Here is a 25,151-nt window from a genome sequence, read left to right as displayed (position 1 = left end):
CTTCCACCCACATTACTACATCATAATACATACTTATACCAAGTTTAATTTAAATCCTTGAACCCAGATTTAAAAAATATTAAATAATTCTGGCTGCTAGACCATGCATCCGATCAGGTGGAAATTTAAAACATATATTCACCATGACTACTTGATCATAATTGTGAAGTTTCATCTTGATTGATGAAGTGGAACAAGAGAAATAATTTGTTTAAGATTTTGATTCAATCCAATATGGCTGCCAGATTTGTGTGACCGATTCATCATTCGTGAACACCCTGATAACCACAAGGCTTGGGGAACATGCAGGTGAAGCTTCCCCTCGATCTGTCAAGCCATTCTGGAGAAGAAGATTTTTAAAGGTTTATTCCTTTTAAAAAATTATAGCTGCCAAACCATGTGACCTATGACATCATAGGTGGAGAACTTTTTGTTCCTCATGGATCGGCAGTCATACCTACAAAGTTTTGCCTCGATCAGTTCAGCCGTTTAGGCGAAGATTTTTGAAGGTTTTTATGTCAACAAAAAAGTCTGCCACACCACATAACCGATGATGTCATCATCCGCCCCCCCCCTCCCCACATTCCCAACCATATACAATTTAGCCCTCGATGACTCAAAAAAAAAAATTCATACTGATCGGACAAAGTGTTTGACATCGGCAATTATGACGTCATAACGAAGCAATCGATGTCATCAAAAAAATGATACTTCTTTCCCTTGAGGAGTACTTCACACGTTCCAAGTTTCGATATTTTCCATGGAGCGGTTTCGGAGATAGAGGTCAAGTTTTTCCTTTTTTCCAACATGGCTACCACACCACATGACCTATGACATCATAATTATCATTAAAACATTCTTCATGTGCAGTTGCACCGATCGTGAAAAAATTTTCTCAATCCGACAAGCGGTGACGGAGAAAAACACAAAAGTTCTGTGCGGACAAACAAACGGATCCAAATACAATACCCTCTCCTTCGGTGAGGATAATAACAATTGGTTGCAAATAATAATTACCAAGGAGAATATTAGTGAAGGACGAAACAATCATCAATTTCATTCCACAGTGTGGAAGAAAACACATCATACCTCCAGACAGGAATATCCAATGGAACATCCACTCGTCAACCCAACAGATCTTAACATCAAAAGCATCGCCATGACCTGTACGTCCATAATGGCATGTGGTGAACAAGCCAAAGAACAACATCCCTGCACCAAAGCATATGTCTCTGCAAGACACAACCTCAACACACCCAACACTAAACACCCCCTCAGCATCAGCAGCATCCCCTTCAAACCACACACACCCTTCCCTCAGTTACCACACCCTCAACACTCTATACCTTTCACTCAGCACTGTCAACATCCTGTGCAGATTCTCTCCACAAATTTACCGTAATCCACTTTAATCTACAAATTGCTCACACTCCGTTCCCTCCTGCCAAGTTATTTTCACCTATCCATAACATTTCCTGTTTCTTCAACTCACTAATAACACTTTCTACAGCAAAAACTGTGTTTTCAAAATAACAATTGGAGTGGTTATGTACGAAAAGGCAACTCTACACATAATCATGACACGAGTTTGTGATAATAATCATGACACCATTATGAACAATACTCACTTTTATGATGTTCGAGCCATCAAATTTCCTTCCAATGAATAATTTTGTGGCCAGTATGCCGAGTGCCCACACATCGACTGGAGGGCCTTCATTGCCGGCCTCTGATATCTCTGGTGCCATATAGCCAGATGTGCCGCAGTACTCGTGAAATTTTACACCTTGTGTGAAAAATGCAGCGAAGCGAAAGTCGATGACCTTCACGACCCCCCTGCTGCAAAGCACATTTTCAAGCTTGAAAAGAAACATAAATCAATGTCAAATTTTTTTTTTTTTAAATCACATCTTTGATGACAAAATGTCTTTACAATGTGTTAAAAGAAAGATCCAAATTTGAATGCCAAGGGCATGCAGGAAACAAAAAACGATCCAAACAAAAAAAAAAAAAACCCATCCTCTACCAATGTCATAGAGTTTCTGTAATACCAGTAGGGCATGCTTGGACACTGCAAGCAACTACTCAGGTAGCAAACTACCGACATGCAAACATACTAAATATCAGCTTTATATATTTGATGGAGGAGTTTGAAGCATGAGTAGATAGCGAAGAATACAGATGATAGAGCCACAGTAAGTGAGACTTGGTTTCGCTCAAGGACAGGAGAAGGCCACAAGATGTAGAGGTGTGATAGGAAAGAGAAAATTGGAGGTGTATGAAGCCAGATCATCATCACACCATTTTAAAGCCTTTTTCCCTGAGCAGGAGTCAGCTTTTTGCAGGCTCCAATCATGGTACTCTTTCTTGTGGCAATGTTTTTACAGCCGGATGCCCTTCCTGACGCCAACCCTTTCGTCGCCTTTGACACACAGGGATAATTACCAGTTATACTGGTGCTCATTTCGCCGACCTCGGAAGGATGACAGACTGAGTCAACCCCCCTGATGTTAATTCAGTGGAAAGCGGGACTCGAACTCAGGACCCCGAGGATCCCAAGCCACCACCGAACCACGAAGCTAACACCAGGCTGATTGTATCAAGCCAGATAAAGGCCAATATTATATCAAGAGAAAGAGATGACCTGAAGGAGGGAATTAATGTAGAGGGTTCTGTGTGGATAGAGATTTGAGATGGAAGGGTAGTTAGACAAGTATAATCAGGCCCCTGGTATGATGGAACAGTAAAATTAAAAGGTTCATTAATAATGATTTAGAAAAGTGGGTTCAGAAACAGGGAAAGGGCAGAGCAGAGGAGGAATTTCTCAACCTAATCAAGGATTGCATTTTAATCCAGTTTGCCGATAATCCCATGAGGAAGAGTGAAGTGTTAGAGCTCTCATTAGGTAATAACCCGAATATGGTGGAGAAGGTCGAGATCAAACAGCATTTGTGGACAAGTGACCATAACATAGTGTGTGTAAGTGGATTCTGTTAAGAAGAGTTTGAGATTGTAGAACGAGGCTGTTAGACATTAGGAAGGCAAATTTTGAGTGTACGAGGAGAGAGGTGCCATAGATTGGGGTAAACTAACAGAAGGGAGTCACACAGGAGGGCAACAACATCACTCACAATGTCGCTGTGAAAAGAGATATCGAAGTTTAACAAATTCCAACAGTGGGTGGTTCTGTTTTTCACAAACTCCAACTGAGCTGGAATGGTTATTTAATTTTGATATCTTCCTCTGTAGTTCTGTTGTCGGTTTAATTAATTGTGCAATGAACACAAAAAGAGTCGATATCTGACAGGCACCCCCCTCCCTCCCCTTCCCCCTTGTTGGTCATTACCCAACAATATGATTTTTTTTCTTTCCTGTCCCAACACTCCCCACTCCTTTCTTGCTGATCTGCACAAAAAATGATTTTCATTGCAGTGTTACACAGAACATATCATGGCCTATGCTGGTGTCGTTAGTTACCTTTACATCCCTGTGCACAGTGTTTTGGCTGTGCAAATATGCAAAAGCAGAAGCCATCTGGAAGAAGATAAAAAATAGATATTAAAATATGGAGAATGATTGTGATTGATAAGATTTTACAATTTCTAGTTGAATTCTTTTTGTCATAACTCAGAACACGTCACATACATCATACTGAGGCTAAAAGCTCTTTCAGCTCACCTGCGCCATGCAAGTCCATGCCTCTTTTTTACAGCGCATGCGCTGTATACAATTGCACCGAGTTTGAAATGTCCCCGGCGTCGTCTCCCACGTCACTGGTGGGTCCGGTGTCCCCCCCCCCCCCACGTTCCTCAAGACAGCCAATGACGGCCGTCCGGTAGATGCAGTGCGTAACCTCGACGGAAATGGCGACAATTGACGGAAATACCCGAGTATTTCAATGAAAATTTGTGAAACTAATGTGTTATATATGTGAAAACCATTTAATTTATTGCTTGATGGAAAAAAAACAAAGAAACGCGCCCCCTCATGTACGAACGAACGAAAGACGTCACTTCCGCCCACCATCGCATTTCGCGCCGATCGCCGAATGCTGAAAGCTAAGTTCTTATGCCATCATTCTTTTAAGGCCTCCTGCCACGCTGTATCGAACGATTTCATTCCTTCTGTTTTATATAAAGGTGCTTATCACAATAATAACAAGATTTTTACATTTCAAATATTAAGTACGCTTTTTAATCATTTTTCAACTGAAAAAGCATAAATTGCATATTTTAACATTAGTGTATTCATTTGCTTCACCACACGTGCTGTATTGAAGGATTTCACTTGTTCTGATTATTTTTCGCACAAAGCAAGATGGCAATCGAATTAATCTGTACACATCAAACAAAAACATACAAGGGCAATTAGATTTTTCATTTTTGGGAAAACACAAGTTGAGGAAAAGTTGTTTTTGTTTCGGAACAAAAAGGAAAGAAAAGTTGTCTGCACCACCGTTTAGGAGGAGATTGTGTGATGGACAGACAGACAGACAGAGCTGATTACAGTAACCCCCCGTTGTTTTTTTTAGATCCTCGTGGAGGATCTCTAAATCTTACTCATGTTGTTGTTCTTCATCTTCTTCTTGTGGACTTTTTTTGTTTCAAAGCCTACAGTTTTCATCGAAACTTCCTGAAACTTGGCATATATAAGTAAAAATACCCTGCGCAGACAGTAACCATCTCCGAAACTCGGCAAGCTTTTTAAATTCTGTTTGCGGGAATCGAACAGGGCATTAGCAGAGATGAATTACCGCACCTATGATACATCACTATGACATCATATCAATTTTTATGACGTCATTCCTATTTTTTGTTTCACAACTCAGAGTTTTCATCGGATCTTCGTGAAACTTGCCATGTATATGCAGAAAGCCCACGCGTAGGCAGTAACCACCTCCGATTTTGGAAATTCTTCCTAGAAAAGAAGTTGACGTCATAATATCGCCGCTAATGGAAATTGCCTATACCATTATCTCCGAAACTCGGCAAGCTGTTTGAATTTTGTTTGCGGGAATCAAGCCAGGCATTAGCACAGATAATTTATCGCAAACCTGATACATCACAATGATGTCATATTCGGTTTTATGATGTCATCATTAAGAGGACGAGGATCTTAGCTCATTTGAGCTTGTTTAAAAAGCAAGGGGATAAAGATAAAATGTTTGCAAAATGGAAGATCATGGAAGGCCGATTTGGATCAACATTCATGGTTGAGGTCAATACAGCTTATCGGGACATCAGACTGTGAACATGAGAATATGAAACAAAGGATGGTAACGCCATATTTTCTGCTCTTTTTGTGCCTGTAATCCTGACTGTAATTCACGGAATAGTGTTTTTGTGTTTGTTTGTCGTTCTACTCCTACAGTTCTGGGACAATTCCATCAAGACTTGTTACATAGGATCAGCATGACCCCAATTCATGTATAGGCATGTTTTTATCTTTGCTGGTGGTCTTGGGAGTGGGGGTGAGGTGAGTTGGGGAGGGGAGGGTGGGATGCAAATTCTTTATGTAAATGTGTCTTGCAGCGCTGACTCCACGTGGGAGAGGGTATTGCACAACACCACCATTTGCAGTACAGTATTCCTGTCCAAACGTTTTTCAGTGCTGTGAGGTTATTTGAATTATAAGCAGTCGGTATGTTTTTGCTTCATGCACATAACCTGGGATTTTTTTTATTTGCGTATACAGAGCTGTCACTTGCCTATACACTGCCCAAATAAAGGTATGCGTCAGAAGAACGTGTTGCATGCTTGGAACAAGATCACCTGTCGGGCAGATACTCTGCTATTACACATAATACATAGTCAAGCATAAACCTGAGACAGTAGAAAAAGTCCCAACAATTAGGACATCACAATTCATGTTTATGAATTACCTCTGCCACTGAAGGTGGATGGAGTTGATGTTTTCACCCATCTGTCTATCTGCGTGTTTGAGCAGGATAGCTTAAAAAGTTGTGGATGGATTTGGGTGAACCTTGGTGGACATATTGCGTGTGTAACACGAACTAATTGATTCGATTTTGGTGAAGATCTGGATACTTTGATTTTTTAAAAATTATTCTTCACAACTAAGAGAAAGGGCCAAGAATGATATATGGCATGAGATCTCAAAAAGTTGGAGATAGATTATGACCAAACTTGGTGGATGAGTTGGGTTGGTGAGAAGAACAAGCAGGTTAGAGTTTGGTGAAGGTCCGGATGCAGATTCGGCCTATCAGTGGAATATAGGCCATGGATGAGAGGGGGTCCACGTGCACCCCCCTCACTATTGGGATTCGCTAGATATCCGTTATTGTCGGGTTTTCCGTGTGTGTGTGTGTGTGTGTGTGTGTGTGTGTGTGTGTGTGTGTGTGTGTGTGTGTGTGTGTGTGTGTGTGTGTGTGTGTGTGTGTGCAACGCGAGGCTCCACAGCACAAACCAGCAAACCAATTTGGATGAAACTTGGCGACAGGTGCCATATGGGCTGGGAGTGTGCGCATTTGAGTTTCGTTGCTAAGCAACCACCCGTTGCTATGCAGCGGCCGTAAAACCGCGTTTTAAGAACCCAAACGGTAATTGATGTAGCGCGGCTTCTATGATAGGTAGAGCGACCGGACCAACTCCTGCCTATTCCTTACATCCCCCTCTAGTTATCGCGAAAGCATAACGTTCCTCTATCTCTCATAGTTTCCGAATGGCAGCCCTCCGAATGTGGAAAGGTGGTGAACCAGGGAATAATTAAGTGACCTTGACCTCGGAAACCGTCGATGGCAGAACGTTCAAATTCAGTGTATGGATAGAGTTTAATAACGACTACAAAATTGAACCACAGCATTTTTCCAGATTCGATCACCAAGGGTGTCGGGGCTTGAGTACGCAAAATTCGAAAAAACACTTTTTCTCGACCTGCGTTCACTATTTTCAATACTTGTCTTATAGTTTTGAATGTGGAGAAACGAGACTTCGGAATTAAACACTTCGAGATATTTAGAAAATTTTACTCGAGCCGATTTTTAGCTCGCTTGTTCGAAGAACAGAGAGCTATAGCGATACCCCCGGCGTGAGCGTCAGCGTGAAAATGTTAAATTTTTTGCATTACGGAAAAACTCCTTGACAGATTTCGACGAAACTTGGTGGGGGGGTTAGGTATGGTCCAAGGATCATGCCATTAGATTTTGGACTTGGTCCCCCCCCCCGCCCCAAAAATAAAAAAAAATTGTTAGAGAAAAATATATATTTTTTGCATTTTTACATGTTTTAAGTGATTTCCAACCCCCCCCCCCCAAAAAAAAAATAGTTTGAGAAAAAAAAAATTTTGAAACTTTTTTCAACAAAATTTCGATTTCTTTTTTTTGCATTTCTTCATGTTTTAAGTGATTTCCAACCCCCCCTCCCCCCCAAAAAAAAATGTTGGAGAAAAGAACTACAACTCTGTCAGCACTGTTGATATCATATTTAATGAATAAGATATAAGGTTCACTTCAGTGACCCAGCAGTATTGGCGGCGGAGGTTTTGCACTCTCCCGAGTGCTCCCCCTCTAGTTTCCTTTCTAATGTTTTTATCTACCACACTATTTTCTATACGCCATATATATATATATATATATATATATATATATATATATATATATATATATATATATATATATATATATATATATATATATATATATATATATATCGGGGTGTATTATGTGATACCGGTCGTTCCTGTCCGCACTCTAACTCCCAAAGTTTTCAACTTTCACGTTTCATATTTGGTACATAGGTACAGACTGTGGAGCCGTTGTGTCGCGACATACGTTCGTCATCTAAAGTGGTTGCCATGGCAACCGGGATGCTGTTTTCCATCAGTTCCTGTCCGCACTCTAACTCCCAAAGTTTTCAACTTTCACGTTTCATATTTGGTACATAGGTACAGACTGTGGAGACGATGTGTAGTGACATACGTTCGTCATCTAAAGTGATTGCCATGGCAACCAGGATGCTGTTTTCTATGTAGTAGCACAATTCTGTATATACCTTCTTGTTAGGGCATATATTGTGCTCACTTGCGCTCTTGTTACTGAGTACAATATACAAATACATATATTGCTTTATAATTATACTTCACTGCAATGCTTTATAAAAAAATATTAATTAGACTCATCTTTTAAAAACGATAAATGTATAAACAGGCGAGCATTGGGTGGCTTTGACACCAACTCTGGTTGATTTAGGTTTTATTTTTCAAATGGTAGTCCTGTGAGGAGTGCCAGTTGGCAAAATACGCAATAGGAAAAATCTTGCCAGGCAGAGGAACAATTGTATGTGAACCAATACGTCTTGGCAATGAATCTTCGTCGATGGAGCAGTGAGAATGAAAAGCATCGTATCCAGCGCTTCGATCCGAGCGGATCCCTCGTCGCCTACCGGCTTGTTAGGTTTCTTTGCTATTTCTATGTAACCCTGCGTCTATTGAGTTGGAGAAAATGATGTTAACAGGAAAAAAACTTGGGTCTCAAGATACCCCCCATGGGGTTTTTGTTCACGCCCTTTTTTCTGACGGTGTGTATTGAATTAGGGGTAGGGGAAATTTAAATGGCTGTAATTTTGCAACCAATCATTGTCGAATAACAAATGACCCCTTAAAATGTTGACCTTGGCTAGGCCTACATATCGATGTATAGCTTATGCAAATGCATTCAGTAAATAAGTCAACAGAGGTCAAAAGATCACGAAATTTGACCCCTGCCTAAAATCACACCCCTTCTCAGAAAATTCATCACCCATACCATTCCAAAGGGAATTTCTCAGCCAAAATGGGTTCAAATGGAAGCCAGACTTTCATCCTCCTGCATAGGTACCGACAGCGCCACACCCCATGATCCAATGAATGTACGACTCCCCATGCACGAATCAATCGACCAATGGCTTATAACATGCAGAGGGACATGAATATCACAACCAAGACAATTGAATCTCTCCGTGACGACAACATCCTCACCACAAAGAGGTAGAGACAACATACCAGCATCCAAGATTTCAATCAAAGCCTGGATCTTTGTTTTGACCAAAGAAACCCGTAATCCCAGCGTCTCAAAGGCATCCATTAGGAAACCCAGCATCTCCGCAAAGATGACTGCAGCATCTGTTAAATCAAGGTCAGAGATCTTGACATTACTGAACAATACACCACAGATTGATCTCTCCAACATTCTCCTCAGAATCCAGTCCATACAAGCACTGAAAAGTGTGGGGGCCAGTACACACCCTGAAGGAACTCCAGTAACAACTGGAAATTTGTCGGAGATGGAACCACCACACCTCACAGCACTCTCAGTATCGGAGTAGAGTTCAGAAATCAGATGGATCAGTTTTGGTGGCACCTCACGAAGACTGAGAATCCTCCAGAGGGCATCCCGATTCACTGAATCAAATGTTTTGCGGAGATCAACATAGGATGCCAGCAGCCCCTGCCAAAACTCTCGTCTGCATTTGGTGAGGACCTGAAGAGCAAGGATACGATCAATCGTGGACCACGTTGATGTGAAGTCCGACTTCTCTTAGCACTGGTGCTCAAGCAGATGGTGGCAAACCCTATCAATAATTATCTGAGCAAAGACATAGCCCAGCAGTGAGAGCAGCATCACCCCTCTGTAGTTGTTACAGTCCTGGCGATAACCATTCTCTTTCGAGAGAGGGACAACAAGGCCCCTCTTCCAGTCAGTTGGAATGATGCTGATGGTCTAAACAGAGCACAGAACTGCATGCAATGACATCAATACAGCATTTTCACAAGCTTTGAGATATTTAAGTTCACCATGGATGCGACAGATCCCAGGAGCTTTACCACTCTTCAAGTGGTTCACCGCAGCCTGCGTTTCCACAAACGAAGGACGTTAATAGTTGATTCGCGGGTCAGCAACAGGTATAGTTACACCCCTGATATCCAATCAACAGCTGGTGAGTCAGCCTGTTACAGCACTCAAAGTAACTGGCCCAGCGGGCGTTCACTTCGGACTCCTCTACCAAAAGCCCAACACCCTGCTCTAACTGCAGTACACTGAGGGAGGGCTTGGAGGAACACAATGCACAACTTCCTCTATCAGCAGGGCGATAATCACTTGAACAAAGGTAATGCTCTTCTCATTCACAGATTCCTCGTACATAGCCCTCCTTGTCCGGCTGTCCGCCCTCAGCGCATGTACAGTTTTACACCTCAGCTCCGTGAACAGCTCAGTTTTGCCATTCGCTTGGTCCTGCGACTCTGGTCAATGGCATACATTGTTCCTTGGGAGACAACGTTCTTCTTCACCTCATGGTGGATTCCAAGACATCCCCAAGCAACATCAAGGATGGTAATCTTGAGGGCACTCTACAACTCTTCAGGATTCCCCAAAACACCTCGACCCCCAAAATCCCCACTCAGGCTGTTCGCAAACCCCTCAGCTGCCCTCTTATCCTTGAGCTTGCCAACATCATGCCTCGGCTGGGATGGTACCATTCTCCTGGATTTAAGCTGCAATTTCAGAGTTGCTGCAACAAGCCTGTGGTTGGAATTGAGGAACTGAGCTTTCCGGTAGACCCAGCATTTCTGAATCATCCACCAGCGATCTTCAACAAACACATGGTCAATCTCCTTTTCCCCACCACCAGTGTTGGAATACCAGGTCCAGCGATGAGGCTGTGGGCACTGAACCATGAAACAGTCAACCCAAGTCCACAACTTCTTGAAAAGTCAAGGAACTTCGCACTATTCTGGTTCATAGTACCAGACCAATGGGAACCAACACATGTCAAATAACCATCCCTCCAAGTGCCAGTCATTACATTGAATTCCCCCAAGACTCGAAGAGGATCTCACCTGGAGCAGTGATCAACCAGAGACTCGAGTGCGGCATAGAATGCCTCCTTTACAGTGAGATCACTCGCCTCAGTCAGAGCAAATCCAGAGACCAGGGAAACGATACGCAAGGAGTTACAAATTCTCAGTCTCATAATACACTTGATAACCAATATTTACCTCAATTATCATGGGAGTCAGATTATTGGACACAGCTGCAGCAACTCCTTTGGCATTGTAATCATCAGAGCAACCAGACCAAGAGTCGGTGCAACCAGCCTCCATGATATCACCAATATCTGGTCCCCGAACCTCAAAACTGCTGCAATGACGATGTTTAAACGCTGGAGGTCAGATGATAGCAGAGACAGGTGATTATCCTCTCTTCAGGATAGGACATTCCAGGCACCCACCCGAAAGGACCGTCTGATGTTAACCCGAGGAGACAGCCATCTGGTGCACGACACGTCAGCACCACCTTTACACACACCACCACAATCCAACACAAAAAGGTAATTACTCTGTGCATTTACTCCTATCATCAAAGAATGTAGGTCCCGAAGGTTTTGCCCCAATCCCGTCATCTCATGGGCTGCCCCGAGGACGTACTCCCATGGAGTGAGTTTTCAGTTTTATTTGTGTTTTTTTTTGCTGGCCGGAGTGCAATCCTGCCACCAACCTCCGAGAAAAAGGTCACCCAACTGCAGTAGGACATCTGCAGATGCAGGTGGACACCAGATATGGATCGCCATTGTCTCACATGGAACTCCTCCACCTTTTGATTGTTTTGTATGAAGAGCTGCATTTTGTATGAAGAGTTACTTGTTTTGTATGAAGAGACGGATCCAAAAGGGTGTTTGCAAACTTGAACTCCGGTTTTGATTAAGTTTAAGAAAAGCCAATAGTTCAGTGGTAAGTGAGACATTCATGCCACAGAAACACAATTTGTAACTTGTTTTGTTCAGACTGTGATAAGTTTGAGTAAAACCCATACTTACCAATGTTTTCATGTTGAAGCGACTGCATTACAGCAGCTTCTTTTTGGATCTGCAAAAAAATAATCAAAACATTAAAAAATAATAATAATACAAAAAATTGAACAAATTCATTACAGAAGCTGTCTAAAGGTTAACTTACCCCAAAGTGATAACCACAAGCTTGTAACGCACACAGAAACTCACAGCCTCAGGGGCGAATACAGACAAAACATCTATCAGGACAGTTCAGGGGTAATTTAAACTGTATTGGTTCAGTCGTAAAAACACCATTATCTCCACATTCACACAAACTTACTTCTGGTTCCTCCACATGTTTTATCTTCTTCAAAGCAACCTGCAAGAGATGACAAGAGGTCATTCTAAAACATATCAGTTGCCATGTAGCAAACAAGAGTGAAATATACTTTATCGGTGTGTCGTCATGTCCACTGATTATACTGATTTATACAGGTCTGTGTTGGAGATAAATGACAGAAAGGAAAAATTTTACAAAGACAGAAGATAAAAAGGAGAATAAGTTGATGATTAAATGGACACAGCACAAGTGAATCTAGTTTCATGGCAGGAAGTGGAAGAATTTTTTTTTTGAAGTTTAAAGAGTGAGGGAGTGGAGGAGGGTTGATGATCAGTGATGGGTATCAAAATGAGAATTGGGGAAAAAACAATAATTGAAATTTTCAAACCCCCTCAACTTTGCCTCAAGATGGTTTTCCCCATTATTTTTGGTGAGATTTCTGACAATCATTATCGGTCACAAATTACACATGATTTATTCAGTGTAATTACATCGATGATGGAGTCTTCCACAGGAATGATATGGGGCCTGTAAATCCAAACAAAAAACATCTTTTATCGAAACAGAAATCAAGGAGGTGATTTCAGATGCAGGAGCATCTCCCCATCCATTTGCTCTCATTCTTCTTCGATGTGTCGCTCCATCATATCCCTCAACCCTGCTGTGCTTTCCACCATGTTCTGTTCTAACTTGTTCTTTCACAAGCTGTTCCAGCCAACAGACCAATTAATGAAGACCAATTGTTGCACCGTAGTCCCTTGAAGAAAGCCAAACATAACAAGACACACACACGCGCACACACACACACACACACACACACACACACACACACACACACACACACACACACACACACACACACACACACACACACACACACACACACACACACACACATATATCATATACTGGTAAGTACTTACAAAAGCTATTATATTTGAAGTCATAACCTTAACTTGTAAGCAATCGACTGATGTCCCAGGAAAGGAAGACACACAAAGTATACCACAAGCTTGTACCTCTTTTGCAGAGTTCACGTTCTTGCTTTGTTAACATATCCAAAGCCTCGTTCTCCAATTTTGGAGATAACCTCACAGTTCTTGATTTGAAAACAAAGGCATAAACAGAGCTTCACAACAGTGCTGAGGAATATAAGAGAAACAAGAGTGAGAATTGCTTTGCAGTGCATGTTCCCCACTGATGTGATATTTTCTCCAAGTCCAAAAAGGGCATAACTGTAAAACATTGAAGAAAAGCAATGAATCTCTAACTCTTTGTGTAACTTATCATAACTAGCAGAGTACCCAACCTATGGGTGGTCTTGTTCCAAGCAAGCAACACGTTTTTCTGACGCATACCTTTATTTGGGCGGTGTATAGGCAAGTGACAGCTCCGTATCGGAAAAATAAATAATCCGGGGAAGGTGCATGAAGCAAAAATATCCCGACTGCTTATAATTCAAAACACCTCACGACACTGAAAAACGTGGGGACATGAATACTGTGCTGTAAATGGTGGATATGTGTGATATCCCACCTGGAGGGGGCGTTACACGATACAAATTTACATCGAGAATATGCACCCTCTCCCACCCCCACACCCCCCTCACCCCTCCAAGACCACTGCAAAGATTTAAAAAACGCCCCTATACATTAATTGTATCGCAGCAAGTCTGGATGTAATTGGCCGTGGTGGTGGCAGTAAACACACCCGAACCGTGGTGCCGACCAAGCCGTGCTTGCGCGGAGCACGCCGGAGAGGGCTCACCGACCACGCCAGGGGCACGGAGTCGGAGCGCAGCTGCGCTGAGATTGCGGCTTGCCCGCCATCGAGTCACGAGGACGCGGGAAAGACCTTTTCGGTCTCGTGGACCTGGCCGCTCCTCCAGGTTCCGCGCACATTTGGTCCACGGATCCCGTCTACCTCCCTGCCTATGGGGAGGTCTTTCCTGTTTATTTTGAATGAATGATGTGGCGCCAAGTCCCGACAAGTATAATTGTTTAAGTGTTGTAAATAATTAGAATCGGAAGTAGTGCTTTTGCTTTTGTTGCATATTGCATTACTGCCTTACGTGCGTGTGTTGTGTGTGTGAAATAAAAGTGCTTGCTTGTCAAACTGTTTCCCGTTTCGTTGCGTCCTTTCCTCTGTTGAAAGTTCCATCTTGCATCACGTAAGGGATTGGTAGTGGGTTGAAACACCCGATAAGTAATTTGAACCGTCGAGGTCGACGATAACTCCGCTCGGTTATCCCTGCAGCACGGAACGAGCCGCTTAAGCGGTTCGTGTCTGAAGTCGACCTGCGGCGAGGTCGCCCGGTCGACCACTCGCGCAGGTACTTAGGGAGGTCGAATTTGGCGAGCAACCCTATCCTGCGCGGGTGGACAATTGGCACGATCATGGTGAGGTCACTGGTACCAGGACACTGGTACTTATTTCGCCGAATTCAGAGGGATGACAGGCTGAATCAACCCCACCTGGTGTTAATTCAGTGAAAACATAGCTCAAACTCAGGATCCTAAGATTCCAAGTCAGCCACCCAAACCACAAACCCAACACCAGGCTTGCTGAAACATCTAACCTATGGTACAGAAAAGAATTAAGGAGCAAAATGTGATTGTGAAACGACAAGAATAGTGTTGTGGTTGAGGAAATTCACAAACCACCATTCCGGTCCCGTAGGTGAGATATCTCTGTATGTACATGTGTAGTTAGCCCCAAACCCGTTGTTTAGAGGGAATAAATGTGATTCATTCGGGCTGCGACCCTTTAAGATAGCCGTTTTTCTGTTCTATCTTTATTTTGAACCAACCAGGTCTCAACAGCCATCACACAACAACCACCAACCGCAACGCCGCTTCACAACAACAACGCGAACAGCCACGACCTTTACCTTCACAGCTCGCTCCCGCAAACATCACATCACCGCCATTCCAAGCGTCACCGTGGCCATGGACCAGCACTTTGGACCCTCCACCACCTTCGCCTCTCCTTCTGCGGCCATTCCCGCACCGCTTGTGGGCACCGAGCGTCAGGCTGTCCTGGACTCGGACAGGGCGCGCGCCGAGCCGCGGGTACAAAGTGCGGCCTTTCCGAGGAGAAGTCGGATCAGGAATGATACACGCCCACTTCTGATCCGTCCAATCAGCAAGCGTGGGGCGGTTTGGACCCACCTCCAGGCGCATCGGAGTAGAATCGATATATGCAAATTCGAGGATCAGGGGAGATTCACGCCCCTTTTTCTCCGTCCAATGCGCGAGCGTGGCTCCACCCCCAAGCTCGTTCTGATCCAGAAATTTGCATATGGGTTCTCCTACACGACTATAAAGCGCCGAGCACGGGCGAATTCAATCAGTTTTTCGGTCAAGGCGAGTTGGAGAAGAGTTTTCGGAAGAGGGATTTTTTCGGTCAAGGCGAGTTCGAGTGGAGTTGAGGAGAGGAGCGTCGAGCGCAGCAGAGCTTGGAGTCCGGGAGAAGTTCGAGTCCGGTGCAAGGCTGTTGCTCGTCGGAGCGCAGCGGCGGCTGAGGAGAATTGCGGAGGGAACCGGATACCTCGGGTCTGAGGCAAGGAAGAAGGCGGTTGGCGACGAGGTCGCAGTGGAGTCGCTCGTCGCGGGACCCAAGCAAGCCAGCTATCCTCTTTCCCCAGAGCATCAACAATTCCCCCCTTCCCCCCCCCCCCCCCCGCGCTGAGATAGTGCGAAAAGGGGGCCCCGTTCCCACCCCACTCCAAGCAGTGCCAACGAAACCCGCGAAGGAGCGCGGAGTCGGGGCACCGCCGCCACATTTGCGGCTCATCACAAGACACGGGTAGGCTCCACCCGGTCTCGCGGCCCACAGGCCCCGTCTGCCCCCTTGTCGTTGAGGGTGGCCCTTTCCTTTTTCTTTTCAGTATATGTGTTGTCGGCGCCGTCTGAAAAGTAAAACTGTGTAAGTGTTGCCGTGTGCTCGCGTCGTCGGTAGTATCTCTGCATTGTTGTGTTTCTTTTGTTGCAATTGCTTTTGGTGCATAATTGTTGTAATTGTATATGTGTGCTTTCCGTGTGCCGCGGAATAAATGTGCCTCATGTTGAACTGTTTTTCCCGTTTCGCTTCGTCTTTTCTTTAATTGAATCTCCATCTTGCTTCACTTAAAGGGTTGGTAGTGGGCTTAATACGCCCGATAATTAATCAGAACCGTCGAGGCCGACGTTAACACCGCTCGGTTATCCCGATAGTACGGAACGGGTCGCTTAAAGTGGCCCGTGTCCGGAGTCGATCTGTGGCGAGGTGCGATCGCCCGGTCTACCCTCCGTGTGGGTACTTAGGTAGGTCGAATTTGGCGAACAACCCTATCCCACGCGGGGGGGGGGGGGAATTAACACGATCGTGGTGAGGCCGAAAGGCCCACCCGTGACTAGGTCCCGGCGTTAGTCCGAGAGGGTCACGACAGAATTGTCCGTCCGGTGGGCGACGTGCCGCGATTCGAGTTAGGTGGCCGCTCGCACGCCGGCGGGCGCGAATTCGCAACAATAGCTTCAATTTCCTGAAAGCAACACTATTTCTACTGCTTCTACATTTCATGTCACGACATTCAGAAGGGATTTTTTCTCTTCCTTACATTATATGGACATTGTTGCCACAGCCCTTCCCTTTCTTGCCACATCTCCAGCATTTTTGCGCAAGTTGAAAAACAAGATTTTATGTTAATTTCTTGTACATTTGTTGATAGAAATATCCACAAACATGCTTTTAAAAGTTCAGAAGAGGAAAATAAATGTATTTACTCGAGATGCTTCCAAAGATCGGGATTTTTTGGCTTGGCGGATGTGGATGACTGGATCAGACCGACGTCATCAGAAGCAGCAGAATCGTTCATGTTTGCTTCCCTGAAAAAATAACAGACCTCTTAAATCCACAACTTCATACAAACATGCGAAACCAGATTTCATATTCAGTCTTCATTTCAACAACTGACTACATTGTCCCCTCTACCAAACATCACAAAAAAAAAACAGTATCAGAAAAAGGTGTCATAAAAATAAATAATAAAATAAAAACCATGATTTTAGTCGAGGCGGGCAGATGAGTGAATGCTTTATCGATGTTTGTGAACGTCCTACACACTGTACTCATCTCCACACACTCCAACGCCACTCAAACTCCGCAACCCCAACTCCCCCACCCCTTTTCACCTTCACAGTGATAACTAAAAAGTAGCCTGGTGTTGGCACAGTGGTTAGGGTGGCGGCTTGGGATCCTACGGTCCTGAGTTCAAGCCCTGTCGGCCGCTGAATTAATACACCAGGGGGTTGACTCAGCCTGTCATCCTTCCGAGGTCGGCATGAGTACCAGTTCCAGTGTGTGTTCTGGTAGAGGGCCACTGCATCAGCGACACAGTCACGCTTCAAGATATGATAGCTACCCCGGCAGCAAAGCTGCCAGACGACCACCACCACCTGTAAAAAGTAAATAAACGGATTAATTTAATTAATGTGTTGTTCATGCAGGAATGATGATGGGATCAATGGAGTCGTCAGAATTCCTTGAGTTGACTGACAGTATTTGTGGTATTATTCTGATATAATATTGTATAGAGCAGTTGTTTCCATGCTTTTTTATGAATCAAATATTTGAAAATGAAGATGAATATTTTGATGCATGGAGTTGAAGTGGAATTCCGTGAATCGCTCCTCACCTGACACTTGTCGTTTGCACTTCTTTTGGATGGACATTCTGAAGAGATTAAACTTTCCCTTCTTCTGCTACCCTCCCTAATTATAGGGTCTGGCAGTGCGAAACGTCGTGGCCCAAGTCTTTCACGAATCAGTTGGCCAATGCTTTTGTTGACTCACAAGAATAAGTAATTTGTTCAGGATACCAGCGATAACTCAACAACTCTTTGCAAGAGACATGCGATCTTGAATATCCACCAAAACCCCCAGTGCTAGCAGATGGAACACTTCATATCTGGATCAAGATTCCAACCAAGGACACACATCTGAGTACAATTAACTCAAAGCAATCCCGAGCACTTAAACATCTTCTTCATCTTCTTGCATATGGCACCTTGGCTGCCGGGTCGCCATCATTATGTTGGGGCACAACTATGCGGCTGATGCTATAACCCCGATTCCAGGACACTGGTACTTATTTCGCCGACTTCAGAGGGATGACAGGCTGAATCAACCCCACCTGGTGTTAATTCAGTGAAAACATGGCTCAAATTCAGGATCCTAAGATCCCAAGTCAGCCACCCGAACTGCAAACCCAACATCAGGCTTGCTGAAACATCTCACCTATGGCACAGAAAATAATTAAGGAGCAAAATGTGATTGTGAAACGACAGGAATAGCTTCAATTTCCTGAAAAAAACACCATTTCTATTGCTTGTACGTTTCACGTCACGACATTCCGAAGGGTTTTCTCTTCCTTACATGATATGGACATCGTTGCCACAGTCCTTCCCTTTCTTGCCACGTCTCTAGCATTTTGGCCGAAGTTGAAAAGTTAATTTCTTTGACGTTTGTTGAGCAAGAAATATCCACAAACATGTTTTTAAAAGTTCAGAAGAGGAAAATAAATTTATGTACTTGAGATGCTTCCAAAGGTCGGGATTTTTTGGCTTGGTGGATGTGGATGACTGCATCAGACAGACGTCATCAGAAGCAGCAGACTCATTCATGTTTGCTTCACTGAAAAAGAACAGACCTCTTAAATCCACAACTTTGTGCTAATGTCCTAAACCGGTTAACATAGTCATTCTTCATTTCAACAACTGACACTACAATGTCCCCTCTACCAAACATCACAAAAAAATAGAACAATATCAGAAAAAGGTGTCATAAAAATAAAATATTAAATGAAAACTGATTTTCGTCGAGGCGGGTAGACGAGTGAATGCTTTATCGATGTTTGTGAACCTCCTGCACATTGTACTCATCTCCACACATTCCAAGACCACTCAAACACCACAACCCCAACTCCCCCACCCCTTTTCACCTTCACAGTGATAATTAAAAAGTAGCCTGGTGTTGGCTCAGTGGTTTGGGTGGTGGCTTGGGATCCTCAGGTCCTGAGTTCAAGCCCTGTCGGCCGCTGAATTAATACACAAGGGGGTTGACTCAGCTTGTCATCCTTCCGAGGTCGGCGATATGAGTACCAGTTCCAGTGTGTGTAATGGTAGAGGGCACTGCAGCAGCGACACAGTTGCGCTTCAACAAATGAAAGCCACCCTGGCAGCTAACCTGCCACACGACCACCACCACCAGTAAAAAGTTAATAAACTGATTAATTTAATTAATGTGTTGTTCATATCGGAATCATGATGAGATCAATGGACTTGTCAGAGTTCCTTGAGTTGGCTGAGGGTATTCGTGGTATTATTCTGATATCATATTGGATAGAGCAGTTGTTTCCGTGCTTTATTATGAATCAAATATTTGAAAATGAAGATTAATATTTTGATGCATCGAGTTGAAGTGGAATTCCGTGAATCGCTTCTCACCTGACACTTGTCGTTTGCACTTCTTCTCGATCGACATTCTGAAGAGATTAAACATTCTCTTCTTCTTCTGCTACCCTCCCTTATTATAGGTTCTGACGGTGGGAACAGTCGTGACCCAAATCTTCACGAATCGGTTGGCCGATGCTTTTGTTGACTCACAAGAATATGTAATTTTTTCAGGATACCAGCGATAACTCGACAACTTTTTGCAAGAGACATGCGATCTTGAATATCCACCAAAACCCCCAGTGCTAGCAGATGGAACACAATATCTGGATTAAGATTCCAACCTGGGTGTGTGCTGCCGCTCATCACGTCGCCACAGGGCGAATCCCCCTTACCTCTGGATAATATTTTAAACCACCCATTAGCCACTGTGGCTAATCCATGTTTTCGTGTTTTTTTACGAGTTTTAGACGAACTTTGCGTGATTTCAGCACAGAATTCAACCTTCGTTGAGACGGCCGAAACTGCCGCCATCTTGTATGTTTTGATTCCGGGAATCACACGTGATTTCGTACAAGCCTATATATACTAACTTCAGGAGTTTTAAAGTAGTTTCTCGTAAAAAAAAAAAAATCGACCGAAATTACGCGTGATTCCCATGATTCTTGACTCAAAATTTTATTTTGATTTTTTTGAAAAAAAAAAAATTTTCTGGAATGATTCGCCGCTACTCGGCGCTACCTGCTCCATTGGATCAGTGGTTGCCAGGTGAGTTTTGACACAATCAGTAGTAGTACCTGTAGTCGGACGAGTTTGTTTGGATGAGAGAGTTTGTTTGCATGAGCGAGTTTGATGGGTGACTTTGGTTGGTTGGATGAGTGAAGTTGATGGGTGACATTGGTTGGAAGTGTGACATTGGTTGGATGAGTGAGTTTGACGCGTGAGATTCGTTGGATGGGTGAAGTTGTTGGGTGAGATTGGCTGGCATGAGGTTGGTCCATTCCTGGTCCACAACCACCCCATCCCCCACTACCACCTACAAAAGGCAAACGACCACACACACACACACACACACACACACACACACACACACACACACACACACACACACACACACACACACACACACACACACACACACCACCCCTCACAATCAACACCTCACCTGATGGTCGTTCATTCAACCAATGTCACACGTCAAACTCACTCATCCAACCAATTTGAACAATCCAACTCACTCATCCAACCAACCTCACCCATAAAACTCACACATCCGCCTAAAAATTAACTTATTATTTCATATTGCTAAAAAAAAACTTTTGAATAAAATATGTGGCAATTTCTTTTCTCCTGCGACTAATCATTCTAAACCAGGATTAGCCACAGTGTCTAATTCCTTTTGAAAGTCAGAGCACACCCAGCCAACCAAGGACACACATCTGAGTACAAGCACCTCAAAGCAATCCCCAGCACTTAAACATCTTCTTCATCTTCTTGCGTATGGCACCTTGCCTGCCGGGTCGCTATCATTATGTTGGGGCACAATTATGCCGCTGATGCTATACCCCTATACCAGGACACTGGTACTTATTTTGCCGACTTCAGAGGGATAACACGCAGAATCAACCCCACTTGGTCTTAATTCAGTGGCCAACCTGGCTCAAACTCAGGATCCTAAGATCCCAAGCAAGCCACCCCAACCACAAAGCCAACACCAGGGTTGCTGAAACATCTAACCTATGGTACAGCAAATAATTAAGGAGCAAAATGTGATTGTGAAACGGCAGGAATAGCTTCAATTTCCTGAAAGGAACACCATTTACATTGCTTGTACGTTTCATGTCACGTCATTCCGATGAGGATTTTTTCTCTTCCTTACATGATATGGACATTGTTGCCACAACCCTTCCCTTTCTTGCCTTGTCTCCAGCATTTTTGCCTGTTGAAAAAAAAGATTGAAAAGTTAATTTCTTGTACATTTGTTGAGATAGAAATATCCACAAACATGTTTTTAAAAGTTCAGAAGAGGAAAATAAATTTATTTACTTGAGATGCTTCCAAAGACCGAGAATTTTTGGCTTGGTGGATGTGGATGACTGGATCACACCGACGTCATCAGAAGTAGCAGACTTGTTCATGTTTGCTTCCCTGAAAAATGAACAGACCTCTTAAATCCACAACTTCATACAAACGTGTGAAACCAGATATCATATTCAGTCTTCATTTCAACAACTGACACAACAATGGCCCCTCCACGAAACATCACATAAAATAAAACAACATCAGGCAAAGGTGAAAAAAACACAAGATTTCGGTCGAGACAGGTGGACGAGTGAATGTGTCGTCGATGTTTGTTCATCTCTAATGATGTCACCTAAAACAGTAAGTTTCCCGTTTGGAATGATTTAAAATTTTATTGTACTGCGAGAAAGGAAGAAAAAAAAAAAACTGCCTTTTTCCAGCCATTTTTCCATGCTGAGCAGGGCTTAGCTTTTTTGCGGGCTCCATGCAGCTCTTGCTCGGGACAAGATTCCATCCAATTTACCAATTTCAGAGCTGAACTATTAATCTCCAGGTTCATGTTCCTCAGATTCGTGTTCGGTTGTTCAAAATATAAAATAAAATATAAATGACGTAGTTCCTCGATGAGAGACCGACAGAGTGAACCAAATGCTGAACTGTTCTTTGCACTTCGCTCGTGGGGAAATAAACCGATTAATGCAATTAATGTGATGTACATTAAGCATTCGCATGATAGGATAATTGGCCTCATCAAAATTCCTTGTACTGGTTGACAGTAGTAGTGGTATTTATTATTCTGATGGCATCATCACTCCCTGACTCCAAGTGCGGCCCATCTTCGAAGGCCATCTTGGCCCATCTTCGATGGGTCATTTAAAGTGGTGATATTGTTGTGGACCGGGTATCGGCGGCGAGCACGACCGCTAGATGGAGCTGCAGAGTCGACTCCACCGAATACCCAGAATTCAGATCGTTACCCTCGGATAACACTGAAGGTACGGGTCCCTTACAAGACCGTGAATCCTCAAGAAATCAACCGCGTGGGCACAGGTTTATTTGCCAAACTTCAAAATACCGAGAGGCCCACGTGGCGAACTACGGAGTATTCACACCCTCGACGGGGCTCAAACGGGAAGAGTCGTTTCCCGTCGGTCCAAATATACATCGACAGCAGCAACGGCCTTTTTAATCCCCCAACACGCACCGTGCTAAACCAATAAAAGAAACACAAAAACGAGCTAAAACATTCAACAAATGCATATTTATTTACAATAGGTGGGGAAGGAACACATAAAGGGCAGAGTTAAACCGACTATAAGGAATGTGAATAATGTACAGCAAAAGCACTTAACAGTTCTTACTTAAAGACGGGCCCACAGACAGACGCACACCCAAAAGAAAGGAAATGGACCTTCCCACCTCATGCGGTCTTCGATGTCCTGGATCGGCGGGACTAGAACCCGCAGCTCAATACCGCGGCAAGCACCGGGTACGGAGGACAGCGTCGTGCTCCCGCACTCTCCTCCTGCACACAACGAGCACAAAGCCAACGACCAGCAGCGACACGAGACCAGAAGACCAGCAGCAACACGAGACCAGCAGCTGCAGACACCGTGCCGTCCCGTCTCTCTTCTCTGGAGGGAGGGGCTTCTTCCTCTCACTACTCGCGCAATTGGCTCGTGAATGGCCGAAAGGGGCGCCAAGTCCGCTGATTGGACCGGGGGGAGGGCGTGACGGCCGTCGCGGCGGACCGCCCCTCAAACAGGCAGAGGAATATTATCCTGCGTGGGCTGTGCTCATTGGCCGACCGCCGGGGAACTTGCTCGCATCTCCCCAATTGGGCGAGAGAGAGATCAGGTTCTCGTGAACTCCGCCCACGTACGTGCTGACACACACGTGTGCAATGGTGCCGGTGGAGGATGGTGGGAGGAAGCGAAAGCAGGTGTTGTTGTAGTTATTGTTGATGTAAAAATCCTAACTATCAAAATAACTCTGCAGCACATGAACATCCAATTCCCATTAGACTAACTGGACCCTAACTAGAACTCGGGACGGGACCCTTACTAGAAACACACACTTAGGCCTAAGTCACATTTGCCACGGCAGCCGTGGGGTCTCCAAAATCTACGGCAACTAACAATTATAGGGTGGCCGCAGTATTTCCATGGTCACACAATGTAGCAGTCAAATGTTTTATTTTTGGGGGAGCCGCACGGCTTATTTAGAAATTGTGGAGACCAAAAAAGTGGGGTTGCCGAACTGTCTTTGATTTGATGTCGCACGGTGACCTTAAGGGAGCCCTGCGGCGGCCATATAATTTTCAAGGCAGACACAAGGTAGCCTCAAGGTGCCCGCAAGGCGACCGCAGGGGGGCCCTAAGGCGAACGTGTGGCCAGACGGACGGTAACGAGTGGGTTCATTTTTTATTTTATTTTTTTACCAGTTTTTTTTTGTTTTGGATTGTCGAATTGCTACGGCGAATGTAGAAATGAAAAAAAAGAAAAAAAAAAACTGCGTTATAATTCCACGGAGACCCCTACGGCCTGTAAAAGATAGCCAAACGGCGTAGGGCCACCCTGAGGTCACCGCAGAAACTCTGCGGCCGCCGCACGTTTCTGTCAATTCAGAGGGCGTACGGCCGCCGTATCCTTGCCGGAGAGCAAATGTGATTTAGGCCTTACCGATATAACTGAGCTTAAGGGGACGGCTGTCTGTGGGCACAAGGCTTCCAAATTCGTAGCAATATTTCCACAATGTAACGTCTTTTTCCCACAAACATACCACACACACATATTTATACACACACACACACACACACACACACACACACACACACACACACACACACACACCACACACACACACACACACACACACACACACACACACACACACACACACACACCACCAAGGTGTTTCAAAGAAAGTGGACTATTTGAAGAGCCCGATATTCTATCGTTTCCCGTGTCTCGAGGAGGAGGAGGAGGAGGAGGAGGAGGAGGAGGAGGGAGGAGGGAGGAGGGAGGAGGGAGGAGGAGGAGGAGGAGGAGCCGGAGACGCCATTAAAAACGCTTGTGCTGAAGAACCTTCGTGTGCGCTGACTTTGCCCCACCACAGTGTGGCAGTGGGAACAGTTGTGGGTTCAAGTCTTTCACGAATCGTTTGACCCACACGTTTGTTCACTTAAAGGAATTTGCAATTTGTTCAGGGAACCGGCGATAACTCCACAACTGTTTGTGAAACACATGATGGATCTTTAACATCCACCAACCCCCCTTAGACCCCTTTTTACAAAGTGATTCCCTGTGGTACCAGGCTCGGGGGGTCGCCGGCGAATAAATATCCGACAAGCGAACAACTCATGTCATGAGGGGATGGGGGAAGTGAGGTAAATGGAGGGGATGGGGGAAGTGAGGTAAATGGAGGGGATGGGGGAAGTGAGGTCAATGGAGGGGATGGGGGAAGTGAGGTAAATGGAGGGGTGGGGGAAGTGAGGTCAATGGAGGGGCTGGGGGAAGTGAGGTAAATGGAGGGGTGGGGGAAGTGAGGTAAATGGAGGGGATGGGGAAGTGAGGTAAATGGAGGGGATGGGGGA

At 44.5% G+C, this 25,151-nt stretch overlaps 1 protein-coding gene across 6 annotated transcripts in view; it reads right to left on the bottom strand.

Annotated features, from left to right (window-relative positions):
- LOC147031580 (uncharacterized) overlaps positions 1-25,151 on the bottom strand; it is a 38,560-nt gene that overhangs the window by 216 nt on the left and 13,193 nt on the right. The window contains exons 2-12 of one of the 6 annotated variants that reach the window (XM_085865502.1): positions 22,976-23,081; positions 21,581-21,682; positions 21,414-21,473; positions 18,675-18,776; positions 16,869-16,970; positions 13,125-13,247; positions 12,106-12,144; positions 11,811-11,859; positions 3,478-3,534; positions 1,629-1,839; positions 1,090-1,164 (exon numbers count right to left, since the gene is read on the bottom strand). In XM_085865502.1, coding sequence (XP_085721628.1) covers positions 13,139-13,247; positions 16,869-16,970; positions 18,675-18,776; positions 21,414-21,473; positions 21,581-21,682; positions 22,976-22,980 — 480 coding nt within the window. In that variant the 5' untranslated portion in view covers positions 22,981-23,081 and the 3' untranslated portion in view covers positions 1,090-1,164; positions 1,629-1,839; positions 3,478-3,534; ... (1 more) ...; positions 12,106-12,144; positions 13,125-13,138. Of the gene's footprint in view, positions 1-1,089; positions 1,165-1,628; positions 1,840-3,477; positions 3,535-11,810; positions 11,860-12,105; positions 12,145-13,124; positions 13,248-16,868; positions 16,971-18,674; positions 18,777-20,594; positions 21,474-21,580; positions 21,683-22,975; positions 24,446-25,151 lie in introns of those variants that run through there. The other 5 variants (XM_085865519.1, XM_085865509.1, XM_085865479.1 and 2 more) reach the window with 5 other exon arrangements.

Source organism: Eptatretus burgeri, chromosome 2 (genome assembly GCF_056783735.1).
Source record: "Eptatretus burgeri isolate ZD-2024b chromosome 2, Ebu_testis_v1, whole genome shotgun sequence".
Lineage (NCBI taxonomy): Eukaryota > Metazoa > Chordata > Myxini > Myxiniformes > Myxinidae > Eptatretus > Eptatretus burgeri.
Note: the sequence above shows the minus strand (reverse complement) of the source record. Positions and strands in the feature narration are given on the sequence as shown.